This window comes from Camelus dromedarius, chromosome Y (genome assembly GCF_036321535.1).
Source record: "Camelus dromedarius isolate mCamDro1 chromosome Y, mCamDro1.pat, whole genome shotgun sequence".
Taxonomy (NCBI): domain Eukaryota; kingdom Metazoa; phylum Chordata; class Mammalia; order Artiodactyla; family Camelidae; genus Camelus; species Camelus dromedarius.
Window position 1 is genome coordinate 12,101,586 of NC_087473.1, and position 22,483 is coordinate 12,124,068.

The window sequence follows — 22,483 nt, forward strand, 5'->3', positions numbered from 1 at the left end:
CGAGGGTTGACAGAGCAGAAGGGAACTCTGCCTCGGAACAACCTCTTCCCCAACTCAGACCCCTAGAGCCTTCTGCCCTGCCACCTTCTTTGTGCAGTCACCATCCTGACTTTCCTCCCCACGTGTTCATCCAAGCGGCTCCATCCACACCTTGTCTGCCAGCACACAGACATCTGTCTTGCCAAGTGTTATCACCAGCTTCTACAGAAACGGCTGATGGGGGTGGAGGCGGTGTGGGCGGGGGAGGGGAGCCAGCACATCTTAGCCAAAGGGAAATTCCCAGTTTTTCTGTAAGACGACTCAAGTCCACACCGGTGGGTCCAGAACAGCCTCTTTTTCCTGGCCCAGTTGGTGGTGAGGTTCATTTGCCATGAGGACTGGGAGCGGAGCACAGATAGACACAGCGGAAGGAGCAGTGGAGTCTGATTTCTGTAACAGAAATGTGTAACCATGGCAGATCCGGCCTCTGTTTTTCTTTTAGTAACAACGAAAGGGCTCCACCTTTACAGCTGTTCTTCGGTCCCGTGCAAGCACAGGTTTCCCTCTCTCTGCCTGACCCTGCCCGCGACACCCCACGTCAGCAGCCCAGCGTCCACAGCCTCTTCCCGCCCCAATAAGTAGGCACGTCTGAAATCAGCGCGGTGTCGCCTTTGCTTAGTGGCTGTGCCTTCCGCCCGTCAGCCCAGGCCTCACGGACCCTGGCGCCCCTGTCTTGCTGCAGGTTTTTCCCACTCGGCGTTCACATTCGGTATCGAGAGCCACATCAGCCAGTCCAACATCAACGGGACGCTAGTGCCACCGGCTGCCCTCATCTCCATCCTGCAGAAGGGCCTGCAGTATGTGGAGGCCGAGATCAGCATCAACGAGGTATGCGCGGACGCCCGGGAGACGGGGCGGAGCTGGGGAAACGCATCCAACCCTAGCGCGCAGTTCCTTACCCGCAGCCGCGGGGAGGGCTTTTTATCCCTTCGCGTTAGTACTTGGTTGGGTTAGGGGCTGCGGCTCCTACGCTGCCCCTGGAGCGAGCTTCCAAGGCCCTTTAGACGGTGGTGCTGCTGTATCCATGCGCAGCGTGGCTGGTTGTCGACTGATCCTCTCAATATCACAATACACTGCCCAGTCTGAAACACGCGCCGCAAATTTTCAACTGCTTTATACAGTTGTCCCCAGGTATCCTCCGTAGATTGGTTCCAGGACCTACCATGGATACCAAAATTCGTAGTGCTCAGGTCCTATACGCGGCATCCCGTTCCCGCGAATTTTGCAACCGCGGATTCTACCAACGGTGGATGGTAAACACAGTTGTTTACGTATTGAAAAAAATCCACGGATCGTGCATGTCCTGCCGTTCAAATTCATGTGGTTCCAGGCAGGCACGGGCCTTGCACGTGCACAGAAAATGCCCTTCCTTCTTGTTTTCTTTGAGCAGTTCAGTTGAAGAGGGGACCCCGGCCCAAAACATTTGCGTAGCATCTAATATATTTCCCGTAATCCCCACATACGGCACAATAGAGAATCGGGGAGATGAAATGGGGCCTGTTGTTAAAGAGGATTTCAAGGGATGGTTTGTTATCGCGTCCATAGCAGACCTGCTGGAACAATCATCATAAATTTAAGTCCCTCCAGTTTGTGTACATATCCTGCCTCTTTGTAGATTGGGTCACAGTGAGTATTGGGCCAATTTTACACCAGTTTGTAAATGAGTTATTTTGGTTTAAAACAGTTTGCCTCACCCCCCTCTGCTTTGCTCTTGGGATTCTCCTGTAAAGATGCCCAGGGCTTCCTGTGACTGCTGCGGCCCTCCTAGCATCTCTGTCAGTCCGTCTCAGTTTTGCCGCACTTCCCCCCCTCTTTTTCTGCGCCTCATTTCTCCCGCCTCGGTCAGGCTCACTTTCCCGACCCAGCTTCCCCAAATCCCCTTACAGTCAGTCCTGCACAGCTGACGCCGTTGGATGCCCATGTGTTCCTCTTTGCCACCAAATGTTCCAGGGTCACAGGCTCCTGCAGCTGACCCTCCCAAGGTCCCATCACCCTAGGACACATCTCCCTGAATCTTTCTACCGTTTTCTTCCATCCTCCCTTCCTTTGAACTGACCTCATCCTTTTAAGCCTGCCTTGTTTGTTCCATTTAACTCCGCTTTCTCTTTAGCTTTTAAAACTACAGAAGTAATGTGTTTTGTTACCTGTGTTTTGTCACGTGGGTTCCTCTGTTGTTTTCCAAAACCCGTTTAAACACCGTGTGTCTGCCTATCCTGTACTTTTTAAAAAAGTTTTAGCTGCATAGTCTTCTTTAACTGAAATATAGTCAGTTTACAATGTGTTAATTTCTGGTGTACAGCACAGTGATTCAGTTACACATATAAATGTATTCCTTTTCATATTCTTTTTTCAGTATAGGCTATTACAAAGTATTGAATACAGTTCCTTGTCCTATACAGTAGGACCTTGCTGTCCATCTATTCTACATATAGTAGTATCTGCAAATTTCAAACTCCCAATTTATCCCTCCACCCACTCCTTCCCCCTTTGGTAACCATAAATTTGTTTTCTATGTCAGTGAGTCTATTTCTGTTTTGTAAACAAGTTCATTTGCCTCATTTTTTTAGATTCCAAATGTAAGTGATATCATACAGTATTTTCCTTTCTCTTTCTGGCTTCACTTAGTCTGACAGTCTTCAGGTCCATGCACATGACATTATTTTATTCTTTTTTATGGCTGAGTAGTATTTTAATGTGTGTGTATAGTATAAAATAATAATAGTATAAAGTATATTATACACACACAAACACACAGTATAACTTCTTTATCCAGTCCTCTGTTGATGGACACGTAGGTTGTTTCCATGTCTTGGCTATTGAAAATAGTGCTGCTACAACCATTGGAGTGCATGTATCTCTTTGAATTAGAGTTTCCTCCAGATATGCCCAGGAATAGGATTGCTGGATCATAGGGTAAGTCTATTTTTAGTTTTTTAAGGATTCTTCACACTGTTTTTCATAATGGCTGCACCAAACTACATTCCCACCAACAGGGTAGGGGGATTACCTTTTATCCACACCCTCTCCAGCATTTATCATTTGTGGACTTTTGAATGATGGTCATTCTGACTGGTGTGAGGTGATACCTCATTGTAATTTTGATTTGCATTTCTCTGATAATTAGCAGTATTGAGCATTTTTTCATGTGCCTGTTGGCCATTTGTATGTCTTCATTGGAGAAATGTTTATTTTAAGTCTCCTGCCTATTTTTGATTTGATTGTTTTCTGGGTTTTGGGGGTTTTTTGTTGTTATTGAGTTGTATGAGCTGTCTGTATATTCTGGAAATTAAGCATCATTTGCAAATATTTTCTCCCATTCCATAGGTTGTCTTTTTGTTTTGTTTAATACAAAAGCTGTGTGAAAGCTTGTAAGTTTAATTAGGTCCTGTTTGCTTATTTTTGCTTTTATTTCTGTTGCCTTGATAGGCTGCCCTAGGAGAACGCTGCTAAGATTTATGTCGGAGAATGTTTTGCCTGCGTTTTATTCTAGGAGGTTAAAGGTGTCTTGTGTTTAGGTCTTTAAGCAGTTTTGAGGTTATTTGTGTGTATGGTGTGAGGGAATGTACTGACTTCATTTATTTATATGCAGCTGTTCAACTTCCCCAACACCACTTGGGAAAGAGACTGACTTTTCTCTGTTGTATCTTCTTGCTTCCTTTGTCTAATATTAATTGACCATCGGTATATGAGTTCATTTCTGGGCTCTCGGTTCTGTTCCATTGATCTGTATGTCTGCTTTTGTGCCAACACCATGCTGTTTTGAGTACTGTAGCTCTGTAGTACAGTCTGAATTCTGGGAGGGTTTTTCCTCCAGTTTTGTTCATTTTCTTCACTGTTGCTTTGGCAATTCTGGGTCTTCTGTGATTCCATATAAATTTTAGGATTATTTGTTCTAGGTCTGTGAAAGATGTCCTGGGTAATTTGATAGGGATTGCATTTAATCTATAAGTTACTTTGGGGAGTATGGCCATTTTAACTATTAATTCTTCCAATCCAGGAGCATGGGACATCTTTCCATTTCTTTAAATCATCTTTAATTTCCTTACTCAATGTTTTATATTTCTCAGCATATAAGTCTTTCACCTCCTCAGTCAGGGTTTTTCCTAAGTATTTTATTTTTTTGTTGTGATTTTAAAAGAGGTTTTGCTTTTACTTTCCTTATCTGATATTTTCCTGTGCTCTTTCTTGCCTGACGACAGGCAGTCTCCTCTTTCCTTTTCTTACATTGGATGCCCAGGATCTTCCACTGGCTCCTTGAGGCCCCAGCTAGTCTTTTTTGGCAAAACAAACAAGCGTGAGATAGGAGTACAGGACCCCGGAGGCCCCACCAGCTCGGATGCTGCGACTGAATTTCCCTGCCCCTACCCTAGTGTCCATGTCTTTCATCTGCTGAGATTCCCCCATACCTTCTCTCCCTTGGCAATTCAAAATGCAGTATGTCCAGAGACGAATGAAAGATTGTCTCATTTGTCACCTGGGTTTCCAGTTGTTAAACTGAGGTGTGCTTTTAGAGTTTAAACCAGGAGTGTTTTATTACTCTGGGCAGTTAGTACCTTTTGTGAAATCGTCATTCATTTGGGGCATGAGTATATGAAGAAGAGAAGTGACGTAGAAGCTGGCTGGCCAGTCGGTCAACATTGGCCACTCTGTGGCCAGAACTGGGTGGCTGACCAGGTGCCTGGCTACACTTTCCCTCGTTCAGTATTGTTTCCTTATTTTCAAATATTGTAAAGTAACCAGTAGTCAACTGGGGTGAGGTTTCATTTAGAAATTGTGTAGCTGAAACTCATACCTTCAGTTCTTCCTAATTTATGAGGAAATGTGCAGAAACGCTTTGCACGTCCAGCAGTCACAACTGAAAGGCGCTGAGGTTCATGTGACTAGTATTTGGAGCACTTTCTAAGGAAAGATCTCTCTCCTGTGTTTTCAAATGTGTATGGTAATTTTTTCATGGTAGATGGAAACCAGAGACACAAAGGAGGTTCAAAAAGTAGGTATTGGAAGAAGACAGTGCTGCTGTTAGCAGATCACGGCTGAGTTAGTGAACACCCTGAGCCCAGGAAGGCAATTCAGACGGCTGTGAATATGTACTGTATTAGCTCAGGTGGACAGATGTATTAGGAATCAGATCCTCAGTGGTGCAGGAATCTGTAATTCACACCTGAGGCCTCCAGAGAGCCACCTCTGTCACTTAGGCGGGGACTAGTTGCACACTGTCCTAGCGTCTGGGCAGGGTTTCGCACCCTCGGCACTCTTGATCTTTGAGGGCCAGGTGAGTCGTTGCTGTGGGGCCGTCCTGAACACTGAAGGATGTTGAGCAGGATCCCTGCTCTGTGCCCACAGCATGGCAGCAGCACCTCCCCAATGTGACAACCGAAATGGCTCCAGACTTTGCTCACTGTCCCCTAAGGGGGTAAAATCCCCCCCACCCCACCCCACCCCTTTTTGCAAACTGCTGCGTCAGGGGTAGCCCTCTTCCCATGACAGGACCTGAAAGGGCTCAGGTGTCCCTGACGCTAGGATTCGGGTTGGTCAGTTTCGGGAACTTCGGGCCTCCCGCTGACGCAGCAGTGACACCAGTCCTCCGGGGATGCGGCCCTCGCCCGCCGCACCCACTCTGCCCGCCGGGAGTCCTTGCGTGTCTCGGGTCCCCGGGCAGGCCGAGCCTCCTCCGCAGCCCCGCACCTCCCGGGCGCCCGCGTTTCTGCCCGGGCCCTGCGCCTGTCTTGCCGGAGGGCAGAGCCCGGACGGGCCGGCGCTGTGCCCGAGCTGACGCCTGCGCCCGGGCTTTGTCCCCAGGACGGCACGGTGTTCGACGGCCGCCCCATAGAGTCCCTGTCCCTGATCGACGCGGTGATGCCCGACGTGGTGCAGACGCGGCAGCAGGCGTTCCGGGAGAAGCTGGCGCAGCAGCAGGCCAGTGCGGCGGCCGCGGCGGCGGCGGCGGCGGCGGCAGCGGCCCCCCCGGCGGCCCCGGCGGCCCCGGCCGCGGTTTCCCAGCAGAACCCACCAAAGAACGGCGAGGCCGCAGTCAACGGCGAGGAGAACGGAGCGCACGCGATGAGTGAGTGCCAGCCGGGCTCGCAGCCCTGACGGCCCCTAGGCTCGGAATCGCGGCAGGGCTTCCCGCTCTGGTTTCCATGCAAGTCCTCAGACAGGGTGCTGTTTGCTGTGCGCCCTCAACTTGAGGAAATCGTGCTGCTCTGAGAACTCGTGTGGTGTAGAAGGCAGTTGTCTCCCCTGTGATCACTGCCCGCATAAAGAGTTGTGTGTGTGGAGGCCCGTGCTCCGGCCTCCGGCCTCCGGGACAGATTCTGGAGTAGCTGACGCTGGGAGCTCACGGTCACTGAGAGGGCACCGGCCCCAGGCCGCGGGTGCCTTCTTGTGCGGGGGTTGCAAAGGCCAGGAGGTTACTTCCTGTTAGGTAGTTGCCGCCAAGTGTGTGACCAGTAAGTCAGAGAGCCTGGACTTTTACGGGAGAAGCTGACTGCACTTTGACCTGCTGCTTATAAATGCAGAGACTGCTCTGGGGTCTAAGTTCAGAGAGTGCTTGTGTGTGTGTGTGTGTGCGTGTGTGTGTCTGTGTGTGTGCGCACACGCACATGCATTATGCACGCGTGTGTCCTTCCTTATTTGAAAATCATTTTGGGGGGAAGGTACAGCTCAGGGGTAGAGTGCCTGTTTAGCATGCACAAGGTCCTGGGTTCAATCTTCAGTACCTCCACTGAAAGAAAGAAATAAATAAACCTAATTCCACGCCCCCCCCCCAAAAAGGAGGTATACAGTGCTGTATGTCAATTACATCTCAATAAAACTGGAAGGGAAAAAGTGATTAAAAAGTAAAAATAAATAAAAATATTTTTAAAAGAAAAAGAAAAATCATTTCCCTCCAAGAGCAGCGGCGCAGCCTGACCTGACCACGAGCTCGAGGAACACATTCTTTTAGTCCGTCTGGGGCCAGAGACGAGGTCCAGCACTGAGCGTGAAGCCCATGCGGGCTGTACCGGCGCTGGTATTACAGGATGACCTCAAGGCCGTCTGCCTACGGTCAGATGGAAGACCGCCCACCCACGGGTCTCACAGTCACTATTAACGCGGTCCACAGTGACAGGGCAGGGAAAGAAGAAGGAAGTACGTGGCTTGTCCCCATATGTCTTTTATGGGCTGCCCTGTCCCGTGAGATACAACCCTCAAGATTATGAAAATAAACTGGGATAAAATAAATGTCTTTGTTTTGCTGCTCTTCCACCCCAGAAAGTAATTGTAATTGGGGGTCTTCAAAAAAATCTGTATAACCTCAGAAAGGTGCTTCCAGATAAAACATCTTGTCCTGTCAAGAGGAGGAACGTTTGGGCCCTTCTCAGGGGCCAGCTGACTGTTGTCATTTCTGTCCAGTCTTGTTCTGGGGGATATTAGCAACTAGCCTGGCCCTACAATACCTGTTTTTATTCCTCTGTCAAATTTTGGAGACTGTAAACAAATGTTACATACTTACTAAATTACACAAAAGCCATGATTTAGTACAAGCTTCAGAGGCGACAGGATTAGTGTGGAAAAGGCAGGTGTTTCTAAAACTACCATCAGCCCTGGGGATGAGTTTCTCTGGTGTCTGTCAGCCCTGCCTCTTTTCCCATTTCCCACAACAGATAATCATTCGAAACCAATGGAAATAGACGGAGACGTGGAGATTCCACCCAACAAAGCCACAGTCCTTCGGGGACACGAGTCTGAGGTGTTCATTTGTGCCTGGAACCCTGTCAGTGATCTCCTGGCGTCCGGGTAAGGATGTCAGGCAGGGCGTGCCCCAGGGTCTGGGCGTCTGCGTTCTGACTCTTGGGACATGCACTCCCTTCCTGCTGGGTGTGCCGTCTCCCCAGTGTGTGCGGACCAAGGCTTGGGGCACTCCGGGTACCCCAGGCTGAGGAAGAGTCTTCAGTCCTAGCCGTTTTCTCAGTGGGGTGGGGAGCAATGCAGAGACATTCAGCATTACTAAACTCCCATCAGGAGGGGAAACCCGCAGGGAGTGAGCGGTGTTACAAAGACCAAGGGCCTCATGCCCAGGATGCCTGGTGTAGCCAGACGGCGGGGAGCAGTGGGCTTTGCTCCCACTGGACACAGAGGCTGATCGCTGTGTGTGTTCCTTGTGCAGATCCGGAGATTCGACAGCGAGGATATGGAACCTGAATGAAAACAGCACCGGGGGCTCCACCCAGCTCGTGCTGAGGCACTGTATACGGGAAGGGGGCCACGACGTCCCCAGCAATAAAGACGTGACCTCGCTGGACTGGAACGTAAGCCTCTGCCGCCACCTAGACGCTTTAATTCACATCAGTAAAATCCACCAGCGGCCTCGGCAAGGGCTGCATGGGGGAGTTGAGCCGGGCAGGCAGATGCAGGGAAGGGGCAGGCAGATGCAGGGAAGGGGCAGGCCTGTGCCACCCCCAGGGCTCTGGGCTCCTTAGCAGACTGTGGGCGTTGGGCAGACAGCAGCTGGGTTTGCAGGGTGGGTCTGCTGGTGTCACCCGGGGAGGCTGCTCTGCTGACGTCATGTGCCGTGGGGCCAAGGGAAGATGACCTTCCACCTGGACATCTCAGCACCGGTGTCTGTGTGTGAGACACTCGGCATTTCAGCTTCTCTGACCTTTTCTCTTTCTCTCTGTCATGTTTCTGCACATCCTGTCACTTCATCACCAGTGCCACTCTTATCTATTTGTAAATATTTTTAAAAGCTCACCCAAGTCTCCAAAAGTCTCACGATACTTTTTTTTTGGATGTCATCAAGTGGTGAGTGGTGGTCCCGTGTTTTCCCTGGCCCCTCGTCTCCTTGATGGGATTACTGGGGAGCCTGTTCTGTCTTACATTTTAGTTGAAGAGCCGTGTGAGCTAAAGTAGTCCCCCGTGACTGATGAGTGTCTTAAGTGGGAACTGGTTACCGACATCAGGCTGCTCTAGCCCTGGGATGCTGGGAGATGCCCCCCTTTTCAGGTCTGCCTCCACTGAGCTGTGTCTGTTGCTATTTCTCTCTGGCCCACAGAGTGACGGGACACTGTTGGCTACAGGGTCATATGATGGTTTTGCAAGAATATGGACGGAAGACGGTAAGTCCTGCCTTCCCCATGTTGGGGTCGGCGAAGAGGTGCTTTGCTGTGAAATCATCCCATGGGCAGACTTGGACGTCAACATGCTGCCGTGTTTTGTTTTTCACATGCAGGTAACCTGGCCAGCACCTTAGGCCAACATAAAGGCCCCATCTTCGCCTTGAAATGGAACAAGAAGGGGAATTACATTTTGAGTGCCGGCGTAGACAAAGTGAGTGTTTGCTTAAAATACGTCTCTGCGGTCTGTAGATGTTTACTTGTGTTTAATCTCAGATAACATCAGGGTTTCTTTGAATTCTGAGAATTCTGCCTCCCCTTAAGAAATCAGAAGGACCTGTGTAGGTTTTGTTTGTTTCTGTGGTTTTGATCTGACTGTTCACTTGTAACACATCATCTCTTAATGTGCCGTGGACTGGTCTGCAGACTGACACGTAAACCTTTCCCCCTCCCTTTTATTTTGAGGTTTAGTTCAGTGATAGAAGAAATCCCCAGGCTGCATTTATCCAGGGTTTGAAGAAGCCCACCTGCATGGGTTGTAAACTTTCCCCTGCCGAGTGATTTTGTGAACACACACCGTTTCCTCTCACCAGGCTTCTGTTTCCTAGTTTGATGACCGGTTGCTTCCCACTGTAGACGGCAGGTTTCCCTGAGAGCAGGAGCAGGTAGACACATATGCAAGTGGTCCTGCCCACGATGGCCCGCAGAGCAGATGTACAGTGTGCTTTGTTCCTGGTGGGGCTGCCTGGTGGATGTGATGACGCGAAGTCCGGTGGCTGTCAACACCCAGATGCATCTAGAAGCCGTTACGGGGTGACAGAGCACAAGATGACCTCAGGAGGGGTAGATAGCATCCTGGCTCTGAGCAATTAATCCAGCAGGTCTCACCCTGTCCCAGTTTCTGTTTCTTCGGCTGCCAAGAGACAGGAATCGTGACCCTCAAAGAATATTGCATGAATGGTTGTGCCACCCTTAATGCTCAATAGAAATTCTGTCTTAAGTCATTGCTTTGGAAAATAAATATTACCAACAAATGAAGAAGGAAAAATAAGTTCTCACATTAGTTTATGACTCTACAACTAGAAACCATGCCTGAATACTTCGATTTGCTCTCCAAAAAGTTTTACATTTTTGTAATCACTTCAGTATAAATTGAAAACCTTATTAAATTGCTACCATCTGTTCATTCAAGTTCTAAAAATGCATATAAAATAATAGACAAGACCTGTAAACATTGACACAGTCTTGGAAAAGTCATAGTTGCATTTGACAAACCATGGTCTATAGGTCAAAACTAGCCCATGGCTTGTTTTTGTAAATAAAGTTTTATTGGCACACAGACACACCCACTTGTTCAGAACTGTCCATGGCAGCTTTCACGCTTCAACAACAGCGTGAACTAGTGGACAGACGCTGTATGGCCCTTGGAGCCTAAAATATCTGCTGCCTGGCCCTTGACAGAGAAAGCTGGTTGCCCCTGCAGTTAAGTAGTGTAACCCACCGGGGCACTGAATTACTCCTTCTTTCTTTCTCTTCCTCTCATTTATACCAACAAACCCTGCGTTCAACTTGGCAGCCTAATACCTGACATACAAAAGCCGAGCTGCTGAGGTCGACACACCAAATGTTCTCGTGGAACCAGTGTTGAATTTTCCCAGAGATGTTACAACTCAGATATTGCACACACACAGAACTTTGTCTTCTACGTGGCCGGTCGTCAGCACTGCTGATGGAGTTATTAAACGTCTGTGCGAGCGATCACTCCCACATGCGTTGGCCCAGTCGATGCTCCCAAGATAGGGGGCAGGTCCATCCTTTTTCACAGAGGGGAATGTGGAGCCCCAGAGAGCGTCACTGACTTGCCTGGGACACGCTGGTAGAGAGCCGGGTGGGCTGGGAACTCGGGCCCTGGGCGCCAGTCCCTGCCGCCCTCGAACTTTCACACGCCTCCGGGGAGTCCTTCGCAGCCTGAGCTCCTTCCTTCCCCAGGGCTACTTTTTATATTCGTGTTGCATTTTCTACCTGATTATCATTTGAGTCTACCAGGTGATGAACTGGGTGGTTGGTGAAAATGTACATTTAGAATTCTGGTAGGCTTTGGGTCAGACACTCCCTGATGTAATTAGTCAACCACGGCAGGAATAGTAATGTTCTCGAAAGGAACATTTTCTCAGGGAGGAAATGTAACTTAGGGATGCTGGCTTTGACCTTCAGTATGTGCTTAACCTAATGTGGCTAAAGGGTATTTCGGATTCTTGAAACCTTTGTGTAATTAATATTTTCTTTTGTCCAGCGTGTGTTTAACCTGAAACATCAACACATTGAACAAGTTGTCAATGTAGTGTATGAAATTGTATCGGAATCGTGAAAAGGTTTATATGTTCTCTTCTGTGCTAAATTGTTGGCAGGTGGCTCCATTAAGGAAAGAGTTCTACTCCATCAAACAAACAAAAAATTGTTAATTGGTCTAGAGCTGACCCCAGACTTAGAGAACCAAGTTTCACAGATCCTCTCTGCTCTGAGTATTTCCTCTGAAAATTTCTGCAGTTGATACAAAATATAACCAGTTCTTTTTAAAGGAAAACCTTCATTTAATGCCATCGACAGGGAGGTGTCAGGGTTCCGATTCTGTTGAAAATTGCACTTGATTAAGACGTAATTCCAGTGGTATTCATAGAGCTGCCTTTGGCTGTTAGGCATGCCTGAGTGTCTCCCAGCATCAAGCATTCATGATTTACTTCGTTTTCCAGCGTATACATCATTTTTTTCCTCCTTATGTACGGACTAATAAATCAGTGCTGGACAAAAGAGGCGTCTGCTCCCTTCTGTCCACTTGAAGCCAGTTTCTTCTATCAGTAACCCAGTTGCTCTGCTATGTCTAGTGTCCCCAGTTCATGGAGTGATGGTCAGAGGAATTTTCAGAAATACCTGTTTGTGCAGCTTTTCATTTGGAAAAGTGCCAGAAAGGTGTTCGGATATGCGTTGTTACAGTTTTTGCAATAGCATTTCATGTGTGGGGATAAGGGGGAGTTCCCAACAAAACTGGTGGTTTTCCGAGTATCAGTTCCAGCTGCTGCGTCTGGGGGAGGAACCACCAGCGCGTGTGGCTAAGTTCCTAAATGTGACCACCGTCCAGATGGTTAAGCGTAAAGCACACCCTGGATTCCAAAGGCATGGATGAAGAAGGGAGTGCGAACTACGTCACTGACGTGTATGTGCTGATTTCATGTTAGAATGACAGTATTCTGGCTGTGTTGAAGTGAAGTTAACTGGATTGTTGAAGTTGGCTTTACTAGTTTCTTTTCTCTTTTTTTAGTGTGGCTACTATACAGTTCTAAATTTCCTGTGTGGCTCACGTGCTGTTTTTTGGACAGTGCTGGTTTAAAAGGAAGAGGGGCCCACTGCCTGCTCTTCTCTGATAAATTTTTCTAGAGAAACCTTTGTGAGAAGACTAATTACTAACTTTTTTTTTCTTTTTCTTTTTCCTTTTTTTTTGCGGAGCACAGACAACAATAATTTGGGATGCCCACACAGGAGAGGCCAAACAGCAGTTTCCATTTCATTCCGGTGAGTATTTCTATAAATTTTTTGTAATTAAAAAATAATTCAGAGTCCTAGGAAATGTCCCTTAAAGTGATCATGAATGCTTGGAGGAAGGCATCACGGAATCCAGCTGGCAGGGAGGAAACCCATCTCATGGGAAGCATTGCTCTTGAGATCTGTGACATCCTGGTGCCCTCAACTCTCGAAGGCTCAAACGTTTATAAGCACACAGTGAACCAAGTCCAGAACCAGCGTGGGCTGCTTTCAGCTGCTGCCCCCAAGGACGCTGTGTTGGGTGGGAGTCCCTGAGACCATACCGAGACTCAGCAATTCACTGGAGGACCCCCAGGACTCAGCATGCGGTCAAATTCACAGCTCAGATTTATTACAGCGAAAGAATGCAAAGCACAATCAGCATGGGGAGAAGGCATGAGGTGAATCCAGAGCTTTCAGGGTTCTCTCCTGGTGGGGTCACAGAGGATGTGCCGCATCCCCCCAGAAGCCAGCTGCGGTGACATGCGTGAAGGGTCGTCTACCGGGGAGGCCCCATAGGCCCCCATGCCCGGCGTGCACCCACATTCCAGACTGCCGGGAGGAGCATGAGGGTTCAGCGTCAACCACGGATGTTGTCTGCATAGACAGTTAAGGCACAGAAGCCGCCGTTACTAGTTACAGGATGCCAGGACCCCTCTGGAAATCCAAATTCCCAGAGGCCGGCCAAGGCCAGCCTCGCCGCCAGGCCTTCCTATGGGGAGCAGTGTCAGGCCTGCGGGGGTCTTTGCTCCACTGCTCTTGACCGAACCACGTCTCCCTGTGTTGGGGCAGCACCAGGCCCCACGGAGCCCACGGTCGAGAGAGTCCGGGTTCCCCGATTCCCACCTCCTGATTCAATCTGATCGTTAGATGTGACCTCTGGACTTCAGAGAGAGAAAGCACCCCAGAATTCAGAGACTGACAGAAGAAACTGGCTTCAAGTGGACAGAAGGGAATAGAGGCCTCTTTCGTCCGCAGGAGGCACCTGCCCCGTTTAGAGGGAGTTACCAGGCAGACGGACGGGGTGCACGTTACTGCTGGGTCAGGTGTCTCTGGGGTGACGTTGAGGAGGGGGTCAGAGGCTCTTCCCTGACGGGCACTTCCCGGCGCCTGGGGATGTCTGAACGGAGGGAGGGCTGGCCCCGAGGACGGCCCAGGCAGTACAGCCCACCTCGGAGCCCAGGGAGGGCTGCAAGTGGGGGACGTGGGTCCTGCAGGGAGCAGACTGAGGGAGAGTCCCGACGAGGCCTTCACAGGACTGTGACAAACACATGCGCACCAGCGTCTGTTGCTGCACACGGTCCTTCTGATCCGGGCAGACCCGGGAGGTGCCGGTTTACAGCCTGCTGCTCTGGAGAGGCAGCCCGTCTCTTCCAAGCCGTCCTCTGAGCTTGGGGACCACGCCAGACACACCTGTGGGGGCTGCGGGGAATTTTGTTGTGGGTCCTGCTCTCTGACAGCATGGATGATGTGGCAGTTGCTAGAGATATTATACAACATACGCTGCCACCTTGACACCCCAGCATCTGTGCGTGTGCGTGCGTGTGTTCAGGGTGGGCAGAATACACCAGCATTCACATTGTGCACAGCTGTCCCCACTGTCCAGTTCCAGAACATACGTGTCACCCTTCACCCGTAGGAAGTCCCCCTCCAGCCCCACTTCCCCAGCCCCTGGAGACGCAGCCTGTGTGTTTTGATCTGTGTCGTCGCCACGCCATGCAGCTACGCTGTTGACTGTACAAAGCAGGGCAAGTGGGTCTGCCTGCCCGTTGCATTTGCCGTAAATGCCAAGACCATCCTACCTTTGTTGTCACGAAGGCTGCCGTGACCGGGTCAGAGCCCAGAACGTCAGATGTGCTGACCCACGCAATGGGGGGAATGCCTGTAACGCAGGAAGCTCTGGCTTCTATTTTTCAGAGAATAATGTGCCCCAGATAAGCATCCGTAAGGTTCCTCTAACAGTTTTATCTTCAGAATTAATTTCTAAGTCATTTGACAGAATACAGTATTCCCCGGAGCATTCCCAAGGTCCAGAGGAGGGCCTTCCATGCCACAGACACGTTTTCTTCTGTACTGAGAGCTCCTCCCCTGTAGCTAACCCACAAGGCAGCGTGTCCCACCAGTGGGTCAGGAAGTGCGTGTGTCACGTGCTCTTTCTTACAAGTGTGAAGTGGTGGCCTGCGGATTGTTCAAGCTGGAAAAAAGGAAGGGTGCTGTGTTTCCGGGTGAGATGCACACTGCAAGAGGGGCACCTTTCCTTAGCACTCATGGGGCTGATCAGAGAAATTGCCCGTCAGGTGTTCCCCACGCCGGCCTGGTGGGTGCACCTCATTCCTGGAGGCGTGAGCTCAGAGCTAGTGGTGGAACAGCACTCAGCAGGGAGAAGGAGCAGACTATCTGTAGACCATCGAGAGGGCTGTCTGCTTCGTTAGGAAAGGCCGTCCCCAAAGGTCAAGTGCTGGACAGTGCCATTTCTATAACATTCTGGAAATGATGTAATTTTGGGGGGGAGCGGTTAATGGAGGGCGTGGGGATTGAATGCATGTTAAGCATGCCCTCTACCCCTGAGCTACCCCCCGACGCCCAGAATTTTAGATATGAAGAACAGATCAGTGGAGCCAGGGTTTAGGAGCGGATGTTCAAGGAAGGGGTGGTGTGACGGTAAAGCAGCACACGGGAGGTCTTGGAGGTGGTGGAGCCCGGTTCTGGGTCTTGGCTTTGGCGGTAGTTACACACATCTGCCCGTGTGAGCACATGGCTGGCACAGCCACTGCACGCACGTCCCACCCCAGCAGCTTCCGGGCTTGCGTGTTGTGCGGCGGGGCCAGAAACTGCAGCCGCTGGGTGGAGGGTACGTGTGGGGCCTCTGTAATGTCTTTACAGCTTCCTGTGATTCTGTAAGCATTTCACAACTAAAAGTTTATTTCTTTTTTAAAGAGCAAAGTAAAGTTTGGCTATGCTCGGAATGGTTGCTGACTCTTGAACCTCACTGGCCATGTAGGCAGCGAGGGCACACGGACACACACCCCGCCCCACCCCACCCCGCCCCGCCCCGCCCAGGGTTAACTTAGCCCCGTTACGTGTCGCTCACTCACACTGAATGGTGAGCTCACATTTGGGGGTTGGAGGCCCTGGGTCTCAGCAGCAGGAGCGACTCAGAATGGGGCCAGCCACCTGAGTACACAGCGTCCGCTATCCAGATTACAAAGCTGCAGCAGAAGATAGTTTTTACTGCCAGGTGCTGGTCACTGTCCCCCCCAGGCTGTCGCTCTTGCAGGTGTGCGAACTGCACGAAGGCAGAGGCTGGCCACGGAGTTCATGACTTGGCTCGTGCAGCGTTGTGCACAAGAGCAGCTGCGGGCTTGGCTCCCTGGCTCCTGGGACCCAGTTCCTTGGTTCCACTGGACACACGTGGGGAATGTGGCGGGAACCGTGGGGCTGTGAAGATGAAACAAGAAGAGGTGCCTTGGGTTGTTGAAGAAGCCAGTGCTGCCTCTGGGCCAGACCCCCCCACCCACAACCTCTGTGGGGACGGGGCAGCGGGCCGTGGAAGCTAACGGGGTCTGTCCCTGCAGTGGTGGGAGGCGGTCGCGTGTGCAGGCACGCACTTCTTGTTTAAAGACCCAGGATGAGAAGGGGCAACACGACTTAGCACATCCTAAGTGAGGTTCTCCCAATCCAGCGCTGACTTCCTTGAAGAAACACACGGAGACAAGGTTAGGGCTTGACAGCTGATGGGGAACCCTCTCTTTCCTTACAAGCAGTCAGGTGTCTGGAGAGAACAAGGATGCAGCGTGGTCTCCTGGGAGTTTGGGAGAAAGGAAAAGGGCTGTCCCTGTCTCCCAAACCCTCAACAGAGGTCTTGGAGCCACCAGCCCCTGAGAAATGTAGGCAGAGACAGTGTTCATCACAAGGCCACCTGTGTCCCCTAAAGGCGGGGGTGCTTCTTGTCAACTGTCGGTGGATGCATTCACGTGTTGTGGGAGATTTTTTCAGTGGGGATGTCTTACACACAGGATGTGGAGTCGTTTTCCTCCCCTTTCTCTCCTCCGTACCTAAAACAAGTGGAGTCAGCCCACCGCAGTGGTGCTCCCCGGAGCAGCACGGTACAGGGGCAGGGCAGGCAGCGTGCCTCTCCCCTACCATGTCTGCCCTGTGTCAGGGGAGCACGAGACTCTGTGTCCAGGGCACGTGAAGTGTCACAGGGTCTCTCTCTGGAGGTGTCTGGTCATCCCGTCAAACGTATAGGACAGGTCTGTGAAGGCTGGAGGCTGTGTGTTTATCACATCAGTAGATGAGTGTCTTGACTGTGCTGTTAAACAACTTCTCAGTCAGCTGGCCTCTGTGCACCACTGGTAAATGCAGATGTCGCCCCCCCCACCCCCACCCCCGCTCCCTTTTCTGCTTCACAGCCCCTGCTCTTGATGTCGACTGGCAGAACAACACTACCTTTGCCTCCTGTAGCACAGACATGTGTATTCACGTCTGCAGACTCGGCTGTGACCGCCCAGTCAAAACCTTCCAAGGACACACAGTAAGTGCAAGTTCGGATTTTGGGGCTCACGTTCATGAGAATGTGCTGGGAGGTGGGAGCCGGGTACTCTGTGCCTAGGATTAGAAGATACTGTGACCGCAGACCAGTTCTGCAGCCCTTTGCTCTGTAGGCTGTTGCAGCTCTCAGGTGGTTGGCTTAACCCAGTTATCCAACTGGACAGGCGGTAGGGGGAAAAAATGACCTGAGATGAGGTAGATGTTGGGTTTTGCAGGAAAGACTTTAAAGGAGCTATTATAAAATTGAGGATATAAAGGAGAGCCTGCTCATAATGAGTGGACAGATGCAGAATGGCAGCAGAGAAAGGAAAATTATGTTCTTAAACAGTCAAATGGAAATCTCAGAACTAAGAGGTATAATGTATCTGAAGAACTGATACAAGATTGAACAAACGGTTGGAAGCTTAATGACCTGTAGGACAATATGAAGCACTCTACCGTATATGTGCAGCGGAGAGAGAAGAAAAAAGAATGAAACAAAAATTTGAAATAGTGATAGCCAAACTTTCCTAAATTTGGTGGAAAATACCAACATTCAATCCAAGAAGCTCAGACGCCAGCTGACTTCTCGCTGAATTCTTTTTTTTAATTAACTTTTTATTGAGGTATACTTGATGTACAGTGTTATAAATTTAGATGTACAACATAGTGATTCATACCTTTTCAAGGTTATACTTCATTTATAGTTATCATTAAATACTGGCTATATTCCTGGTGCTGTACGATGTATCCTCATAGCTTGTTTGCTTTATACATGGTAGTCTGTACCTCTTAATCCCCTCCCCTTTTCTTGCCCCTCCCCCCGTCTCTCTCCCCACTGGTCACCACTAGTCTCTTCTCTGTATCTGTGAGTCTGCTTCTATTTTGTTACATTCACTAGTCTGTTCTCTTTGTTAGATTCCACATATAAGTGATATTGTGTGATATTTGTCTATGTCTGACTTCACTTAGTATGATCATCTTTAGGTCTATCCATGCTGCTGCAAATGGCATTGTTTCATTCTTTTTTATGGCTAAGTAGTATTCCATTGTATAAACATACCACATCTTCTTTAGCCAGTCATCTGTCAGTGGGCACTTAGGTTGCTTCCATATCTTGGCTCTTGTAAATAGTGCTGCTGTAAGCGTTGGGGTGCATGTGTCTTTTCAAATTAGTGTTTGTTCTCTTTGGATAGATCATCAAATTCTTGAGCATAACACATGAGGCTCTTCACAGCCTTTCCCCAGCAGATCTCTCTAGTGTCCACGCCACTACTTGGCCCGCCTGGAAGACGTGCTGGCTTTGAGCACCTCACACCTGCGATGCTCCCCTACCTTTGACTCTCACAGCATCCCTTGCCCCTGACTTCACTGACATCAGTCACGTTGTCCTTGGCACTTGCCTTTTTCCTTAGTACCCACTTTTCTGCAGCTTCTGTCCCTGCAGGTCCCTGCTTCCATAAGAAGGCTCTTTCAGAGCACAGGGGCCCGTTGTTCTCTTAACACCTCACTATGGCCACCACCTGATCCTCCTCTTTACTTTTCTGAGCTAAACTTATTTCTCCTCTAATCCAAGACTCTCCCCAAGCTCTTAAGAGGAGGTCTTGTGACTCTTCAGCTGCCCCACTGGGACTTGATTGCAGTCACACCACTGGGCTCTTCAGCCAAGTCTGACTGAAGCCATCATTCTGCACAAGACAGGCGCTAAATGAAGAGAGCCTCCTTCCTCCCGAGGCCCTATGAGCTGTTCCTGGATGCTTTCTGGGAATTGTGGCTTGGAGGGCAGAGGGAGGGAGGGAGGGAGAGGAGAGTCCACTCTCAGGAAGGAGTCCTTTTCCCCTTGGAGAACTGAAGGTGATTAGCCCAGGGACAGTCAATGGGGACCAGCCCCCATTCCCAGGCCCTCGGGGACCCACCCTCAGGTTCTGCCCAGGGACAGTCAGCGGAGACCGGCCCCCTTCCTAGGCCTTCGGGGACCCACCCTCAGGTTCTGCCCGGGGACAGTCAGCGGGGACCGGCCCCCATTCCCAGGCCTGTGGGGACCCACCCTCAGGTTCTGCCCAGGGACAGTCAGCGGGGACCAGCCCCCATTCCCAGGCCTGTGGGGACCCACCCTCAGGTTCTGCCCAGGGACAGTCAGCGGAGACCGGCCCCCTTCCTAGGCCTTCGGGGACCCACCCTCAAGTTCTGCCCGGGGACAGTCAGCGGGGACCGGCCCCCATTCCCAGGCCCTCGGGGACCCATCCTCAGGTTCTGCCCGGGGACAGTCAGCGGGGACCGGCCCCCATTCCCAGGCCCGCGGGGACCCATCCTCAGGTTCTGCTCTCATCGGTTACGGTCAGAGCCACCCGAGCAGTCATTGTCCTGCGTGAACCTGCCCCTGGGTCACACCTCTCACCAGACTCCGACTTCGCATGGGGCCTGTCCTGCCTCCACTCTCCTGTGCGCACACACTGCAGTCAGCCCCACTCATCGTCCCCTGGCTCACCCTGGGCCTGCTCCTTGTGCTTTAAGCTTCAATCCCTCCCTTTTTCCTGGGCCACCCCCACTGGTACCACGTGGAACACAGAGGCAGCCCTGTCCCTCCCGTCTCGCAGCCTTCAGACCACGGTGTCCTCAGTGAGCAGCGTGACCGTGCGGTTTATCCTCCACGCCAGAGCACTGAGGGGTGTGAGGCTAACTGGGAAATGAATTACGAGCCTGAAATGAGTTCACTGTTAGGCCAGGGCAGCAGGCACGCAGGGACTGGAGGGGGCTCCACAGTCCCCTGCTGGGAATAGGGGCTGAGCCCCCGCTGCGCCCCCGCCGCCTGTCCCTGCTCGCCTTACCAGGCACGCCCTCCCCACCTCACTCTACTGCAGGGAGCTTCTTCCTAACTGCCTGTGTCCCCTCTCCCTCACCTCTGGGGACCTTTGGCGTCCAGCCTCCAGGATCCAGCCTCGGGATCCCCTGACGCCCAGAACTGGAAGGCTCCTGCTGCGTCCTTCCTTTCCGCCCCACTGCACACAGCACCTGCCTGCTAGAACTTTCCATGGGCACTGAGCGGCAACGTTGCGTTTCCTTGGCTGTTTGCTCAGGATTCCGGCCCCGCAGGATGGTTCCTCCTCCCTGTGAATCCCTAACAACCTCTCAATCTGACTTCCCTTGTACGTACACCTCTGCTGGTCTGCGTTTGTGGGTTTAGGTCACGTCGCCTTGGGCCTGGGTTACCGCTCTGGCCATTGGACACCTTGTCTCTGTGCGCTTCCTCCCCTCCCCTCAGGACCAAAAGAGAAGCTTAGACGGACGGGGGAGCTGTGGTATTAAAAGTGTGTAGGAAAATGACTTTCCAAGTCAGTATTACAGTGATTGTGGTCTTCCTGGTTTTCTGTGCTGCCCTTACCATGTCAATTCAGTTGGCTTCCTTCCTAGTTGTGATTCTTTTCCTTCGAGAACTGGGGACACGGGTGGCTGGTCGGGTGGGCACATGGCTGTGCGTTTTGTGGAGGTGAGGAACACGGACTGAGGAAGAGGCGAGTACGCACAAGTCTGCCCGTGTTCCTTGGTGTCCAGGGCAAATGCAGGTCGGCTTTCTGCAGAGAGGACAGTGTGCGCCTGCCCCCTGCTGGAAGGCTGTGTTACTGCTCCAGGGCCCTTATTTCTTTTTAAAACCCTGTGCTCTCTTTCAGAATGAAGTCAATGCCATCAAATGGGATCCTTCTGGAATGTTGCTAGCGTCCTGCTCTGATGACATGACATTAAAGGTAAAGCCGTCTGATCCTGGACTGCCCCCTGTACTCAGTGCTGGTCTTACGTTCCCTGGTTCTGCAGCTGGCGGTTCCGTGTGAGCATTCTCCCCGCCTCTGTCACTTTCCCCGTTGCAAACTCGATGTTGCTGTCATGCAGGGAACTCCAGCCTACCCGTGGCGGGTCCTGCTGGGTCTTTTCCCTCCCGTGGCCTTCCTCACGGGCACCCCTAGTGTTCAGCGGCCCCTCTCCCGGGCAGCGCCTGCCAGTTAGCCAGCTGCAGACCTCACGGTGCCGTGAGCTTCCCAAGGGCCAGACACTAGTGAGGGCTCACGGAGGGAGTGATGTGGAACCACCGCCGGCTGGAGAAACAGCCTTTGCTCACACTATTCGCGACGCCTTCTGTAGATCTGGAGTATGAAGCAAGATACGTGTGTCCACGACCTTCAAGCTCACAGCAAAGAGATCTACACCATAAAGTGGAGCCCCACCGGGCCAGCCACCAGCAACCCAAACTCCAGCATCATGCTAGCGAGGTAAGAGGAAGACGGCCCTCAGCCCAGCCTCGCTCCCTGAAAGCAGCCTTGCTCACCACGGCTGAGCCAGCAAGTCACTCACAGCCAAAGAGAACGGAAAACTTTGCCGAGGTGTCTTGCAAATGTGTTTACACCCTTCCAAACCCAGTGGAGAGGTACCGCACTCTTGGAAGGGCCCACGAGCTGTGAGTTGTCCCTTGATGCCTGACTCGAGGTAAGGACGGTGTTAACCACGAGGCAGGCAGGAGGAATCAGCCATGTCATCCGGGTCCCAGCACTTTGCTTCGGTGAAAGTGTTTATTACAACAGAGAGAGGAAGCAGTTCAGCCTGGACCTTGGGCTTGGTTCATTGGGTTCGACTCGGAGCTGCCTGCAGGTGGCCAGAATTTTGAGCAGTGGTGGGGCCCCCCAGCCCCAGCCAGGTCTGACCTACCCGTGTATGTAGTGAGCCCCCGAGACACCAGCACTGGAAGGTGTGGGGCAGCTGGTCAGTCAGAGGCTGGGATTGGGAAGAGTGGTTTTAAGTGACCACAGTGGCCTCCCCAAGACCACATCACTCAGGCTGCGGTCCCCAGAACTGCGGGTCCCAGTGCTCATCGGGCCCCGTTCAGGATACACAGTTGCACTCTCAGTACCGTATTTTAATAAGAACACTTAGAAAAACAAGCCAAAGAGATTCTGAGACTGAATACCAGGATACCTAGGGGTCTGGAGAGCAGGGTCCAATGAAATGGGGGTGCTTGTTGAGCCTGGGAAAGGCGCGACTTGGGAGAATGTTTCCCTGCCAGGAAACAGCGGTGCGGTTGCTCTGTGTGGGTGCAGAGAACGGGACCGGGGAGGGGGTGGCAGGTGGCAGGGTCCTCGCACATAGCTCCGGCTGGGCCGCGCGGCCCCTGTGGGGGAGGGGGCGGCCTCGCCGGGCAGCAAGGACTCTTGGCTGAGAGCGTCCGACGCAAGGCCCTCTCTTAGAAAACACCGAAG

General features: G+C 51.5%; 1 protein-coding gene across 2 annotated transcripts in view; it reads left to right on the forward strand.

Moving 5' to 3' along the window:
* The window catches only part of LOC135320393 (F-box-like/WD repeat-containing protein TBL1X), a 49,049-nt gene that overhangs the window by 22,749 nt on the left and 3,817 nt on the right, over window positions 1–22,483 (forward strand). For both annotated transcript variants that reach the window (XM_064483485.1, XM_064483484.1), the window contains exons 2-11: window positions 722–867; window positions 5,839–6,103; window positions 7,686–7,818; window positions 8,189–8,330; window positions 9,074–9,137; window positions 9,251–9,348; window positions 12,641–12,701; window positions 17,123–17,244; window positions 20,909–20,983; window positions 21,375–21,502. In XM_064483485.1, coding sequence (XP_064339555.1) covers window positions 722–867; window positions 5,839–6,103; window positions 7,686–7,818; window positions 8,189–8,330; window positions 9,074–9,137; window positions 9,251–9,348; window positions 12,641–12,701; window positions 17,123–17,244; window positions 20,909–20,983; window positions 21,375–21,502 — 1,234 coding nt within the window. The remainder of the gene's footprint in view (window positions 1–721; window positions 868–5,838; window positions 6,104–7,685; window positions 7,819–8,188; window positions 8,331–9,073; window positions 9,138–9,250; window positions 9,349–12,640; window positions 12,702–17,122; window positions 17,245–20,908; window positions 20,984–21,374; window positions 21,503–22,483) is intronic.